General features: G+C 36.1%; 1 protein-coding gene across 1 annotated transcript; it reads right to left on the reverse strand.

Moving 5' to 3' along the window:
- Nucleotides 1-1,334: 1,334 nt before the first annotated feature.
- Nucleotides 1,335-4,084, reverse strand: LOC139853183 (probable polygalacturonase). Its single transcript, XM_071842565.1, has 3 exons — nucleotides 3,917-4,084; nucleotides 2,048-2,118; nucleotides 1,335-1,964 (listed from the first exon to the last, which is right to left on the reverse strand). Exons 1-3 carry the CDS (start codon nucleotides 4,057-4,059, stop codon nucleotides 1,339-1,341), a joined length of 840 nt encoding a protein of 279 aa, XP_071698666.1. The 5' UTR covers nucleotides 4,060-4,084; the 3' UTR covers nucleotides 1,335-1,338.
- Nucleotides 4,085-4,617: the final 533 nt, after the last annotated feature.

The following is a 4,617-nucleotide window of genomic DNA, read 5'->3' on the forward strand; positions in this document are numbered from 1 at the left end:
TTACATTATTAACCTTTTACATAAATAAAAAGATTAATATAGTTGTTTGATAAGTATTCTTGATATAATTTAAGGAGGATACTACAAAAAAAATAATAAGATATTTAATGGTTAAGTGTGTGTTTCAACTCTGAATGATTCATTATTAAATGTTGAACCATTTAACACTGAATGTTGAACCATTCAACATCATATGCCATTCAGAGGTGATAAACAAACGTTATGCTTAAACAGCTGAACTATTTAATTAAGAGGTAAACATAAACACCCTCCTTCCTTGATCATTCGTGTGTGTGTGTGTACGCGCGCATGAATTACCGTACTACTATGTATGCATCAATATATTTTTTAACAACCCATAGGGTTATCTATAGAAAAACCCTAAAGAAAAAAGGGGAACAACGATCTACACGTACACGCCTCCAATAAACACGATACCAGACATTAGGGTGCGGAGTTGAAATTTGAGTCGCGCATAATGTCACTCGATGACACCGTCACCCATTTCCAACGCGCGTCGTCCTTCTTGTCGCTGGTTATGTCACCGAGTTACGTCGCATAAGCAACACAAGTTTTGCTCTATTTTTAAAAAAAAAATAGCGATAGTATCTTTAAAAAGTAATTTTATTAACATTTACTTAAAAATTATTGTAAAAATTGATAATTCTATTTTCTAATAGTTCTTGTAGTTCTATGTCCCCTATGTTCATTCTCTATTAAGAAGGGCAATTCACGACATAGTAACTAGTACACTTTCGAGAAGAACGCGGACTAAAAGAGGATCCCGTATGTGGAATGTGACGACGAATCATCGCTTCCTCCCTCTACTAGTTCTGAAGTCAAGCCAGTCAAATAAGTCGGGAAGAAGAGTACAAGGTTTGGTTGAACGACATAGATTTTGGTCGGTCCTGCCACCACTACTTTGATTACAACACTAACTAATATGAATGGTTATCTACTTCTCACCTCTTCACTAATCTACATTCCTGAGATTGGGTCAATTGTGATATAAACTACAAATGCAAATGTTACAACTACTGATAAGAAGTTTATCCTTTAATGTAAACTGCGCTTCAAGTATATATTCACATGCACTTGGTACAACTGACTAGTCAATAACCATTCAGCATCCAATAATTCGGAACTTAATTTAAATGCCATATTTAGACCCGGACGCTTTCGGAATGCCTCTAATAACCAACCCACGGCTTACCTTACTTCCGGTCAACAATGCTCTTTCTGAGTAGTGGTCATGTATTGTACAGTACAACTCATGGATCCATTAATCGGTTGTATGCTATAGGTACAACAAGTATCATTAGTCAATTCTCACCTACGCTATGTACAAGTCAACGATATGTTTCTTTGCAACAATGGACATGGTGAAGGTGAAACACCGTTAACAAAACCCGATATGTGTTCACAGTTCCATTGCACAGTTGGTCCTAAGCCAAACAACGAAACATTTTTCATACATATTCCTTCAAAAGGGGCACCTTCAATCCCCAAAAGCACAGGTGCTTTTCTTGAATTAAAACTCACCAGATTAGTTATAAATATATCCTTTACCTTCGGTAAGGCTTTCGGGTACCACCCGTCATCCGGGTGGTCATTGGCACCTCGGCTAAACCTTAAGGGTACTTTCACTTTATCCATTGTAATGTTAGTAATAGTAATATTTACAATATACCCCCCTCTACCCTTGTCTGTTTTTATTCGAATACCGGCTGCTGAATTTTGAATATGAATATTTTCTACTCGGATATTTGAAATGCCACCGGACATTTCGCTACCGATCCCGACACCTGAACATGTCGGGGTTGTTCCCGACACTCGTCTGATGACAATGTTGGAACTCGGCCGGGCCATAGATATACCATACTGGTCCCACCCGCTCTTTATTGCTACAAGATCATCCCCACTCTCAATATAACTGTCTTCAATACAAACGTTCGTGCATGAATCTGTAATGGTTAAGGACTAAGATGTAAATTGGTTCAAACTGTAATATTAAAACGTTTACTGACGGTAAAGTTAAAGAGGATACCTGGGTCTATACCGTCGGTATTTGGAGCGTTAAATGGAGCCAATATAGTCATGTCTTTGATCACAACATTACTGCATAAATGACACATGGGCTATTAGTTACAGCTCAAGTAAAATTAAAAAATTATTTTTATTGTTAGTTTTAATCCTGAAAACTAGCTAGTTCTAAAGTGTTTTATATAAAGGTACAGTTGAAGGGCAAAGTTGTCCAGAAACTTTTGTTTTCTTGGGTTTTATTTCAAGTTTCTCAAATTAATAATTAATTTTTCTAATGTATTAATCGTAGAAGCCATAAGTTACATTGGACTCGTTATTATGCTCAGCAAATCAAAACAAAATCATGTGAACCTTTTTATTGATTTGTTCATCAGTTACATGTGAAGGATCATGTACTATTGATTTCAATGTTCATGGCTATTCAATGTTTAAGGTACTACGACGTCCCATAAATAAACAGCTTACCTCTCATTTTGATAAAATGAAAATGGATTGCAGTGGGTTAAAGAACCAAACTGATGATAACGTACTTCAACCATCACATAATTACGGCGTTGGTCCCTACCATATTGCAAAGGTGCCCCTAAACTTTTTTTACTTGGTTGGTCACCGTGGTCTGCACGAGTTACATGGTTGGTCCCCGACACTAAAGAACGTTAGTCAAATTCCATTAACTACCCACATGTTCGACTCACGTGAGAGTGTTTTCGTCATTTTACCTATTTACTTCTCCAAAATCTAATTAAACTCCACATTTCATCTTCCCCATTTCACGTGAGGGTGTTTTCGTCATTTTACCTATTTCCTTCTCCAAAATCTAATTAAACTCCACATTTCATCTTCCCCAAATATCAGACCCAGTTCTTCAACCACTTCCCAAACCCAGATCTGCAATGACTTTCATGAACCAATAACGTCTATAGGAACTGAAGCATATGAGCAGATAACGATGGTGCTATTAATTGTGTTTATGCTTCTAGATTTACCTATCGTGTTTTAAATTTGTATTGGATTTGCATTTTGATGTACTTTAGTTTGATTGTGTATATATGAGTGAGAATTGTGTTTTATGTATAAATTGGGGTTCTTGATTTTGCTTTGAGGATGTGCAGGTGTTTGATTTTGACGAAGGAAAGTGGAGATGAGGAGTTAATGAATAATGATGAAGAAATAGTTAAAATGACAAAAATACCCTCATGTGAGTGGCACTTTGGTTGACTTAACGGCAACTCACTAACGAACGTTAGACACAGGGACCAACTGCGTAAAACCATGTTAATCAACCAATTCAAAAAAAAGGTTTAGGGGCACCCTTGCAACATGGTACAAACCACAAGGACCAAAAGCTTAATTATGCCCTATAAATAAATATAACAGCTCACCTCTCATTTTAGTAAAATGAAAATGGATTGCAATGGGTTAAAGAACTACACTGATGAAAATGTACTTAAACAAATGCAACTTTAATAAAAGTAATGTACCTTTAGATCCAGATCAAATTTGGTAAATATGTCATGATAGAGCCCATATCATATGAAATGCGATGTATAAAAAGCAATTTATACTTTTCAAATGCTCTATCACTGCCTTATCTAAACTATTATATTTTAGTTCAGTTACTTCGTATTATTATATGTAACAAAAGTGATAATAAAGATACAACTTTAAATGAATTAAAGTAGCATTTCATTTTTTTTATAAAAGGCTTAAGGCATGGCTTATGATGATATAATACTCATGATTTAATAGTTAAAAACTAAAGTAAGCCTTTGATGATATTGATGTCGAAAATTATCAATTTTGAACTTAAAAGATGCTGTGTTTGACTCTCGAGTGTTAAATTAACTTGACAAATAAAAGAGGATGATCAAACCTGGAGTAAACTGGGTGGATGGTCCAAAAGGGAGAGTTGCGAAATGTAAGGTTGGAAATGAGTATGTTTCTCGAGTTCATGATTTCAACAAGGTGACCTCTAGTGTGTTTCAAGGTCCTATTCCACCATAGGTCCCACCACATTTTACCACGTCCATCGATAGTTCCATTTTGTCCTGAAATCAGACAAAAGTTATACATAAGCCGCTCGTTCAAAAAGTAAGTACCATTATTCTACTCGAAGTCTTCATCATTCAGTGTGATCATTATAACCCAACTACTGAGCAAAAATTCAACCTTTTGACTAATATTGTGCATGAATCAATCTTTTTTATTGATTATATTGCACAAAAAGGGATTACCATGATGATTTAATAAAAAAAGAAAAAAAAGAAAAATAGATGTTGGGGTGCAAACTTATCCCACATAGGAGGGAGACAAAAACAAATGTATGTATATAAGTCTAAGGGAAAGTCCCTCTAATATCAATTGGTTTTAGAAAATGATGGACTCTTGGGTTTGTATTGCAGTACATTATGTTTGGGCTATGCGATCTTACAAATGGCATCAGAGCTAGGCTATAGCCCGATGTGGTGAACGACGCAGTGGTGGCGCACCCCTAAGCGCACGGTGCGACATGGCACACCCCTCAGTTTGCCAACGATAATGGAGCCATGGTGCCTATATCGAAAGTCTTCCTTC

The sequence above is a fragment of the Rutidosis leptorrhynchoides genome, chromosome 6 (assembly GCF_046630445.1).
Source record: "Rutidosis leptorrhynchoides isolate AG116_Rl617_1_P2 chromosome 6, CSIRO_AGI_Rlap_v1, whole genome shotgun sequence".
NCBI classification, from domain to species: Eukaryota; Viridiplantae; Streptophyta; class Magnoliopsida; order Asterales; family Asteraceae; genus Rutidosis; species Rutidosis leptorrhynchoides.

What these genes read in the sequence shown, in the direction of transcription:
- LOC139853183 (XM_071842565.1), bottom strand. Translation starts at nt 4,059, where the DNA reads ATGTGGTGGGACCTATGGTGGAATAGGACCTTGAAACACACTAGAGGT. An exon ending in ATCCACCCAGTTTACTCCAG is followed by an intron (nt 2,119 to 3,916) that starts GTTTGATCATCC and finishes TCATTTATGCAG; the next exon opens with TAATGTTGTGATCAAAGACA. An exon ending in TACCGACGGTATAGACCCAG is followed by an intron (nt 1,965 to 2,047) that starts GTATCCTCTTTA and finishes TAACCATTACAG; the next exon opens with ATTCATGCACGAACGTTTGT.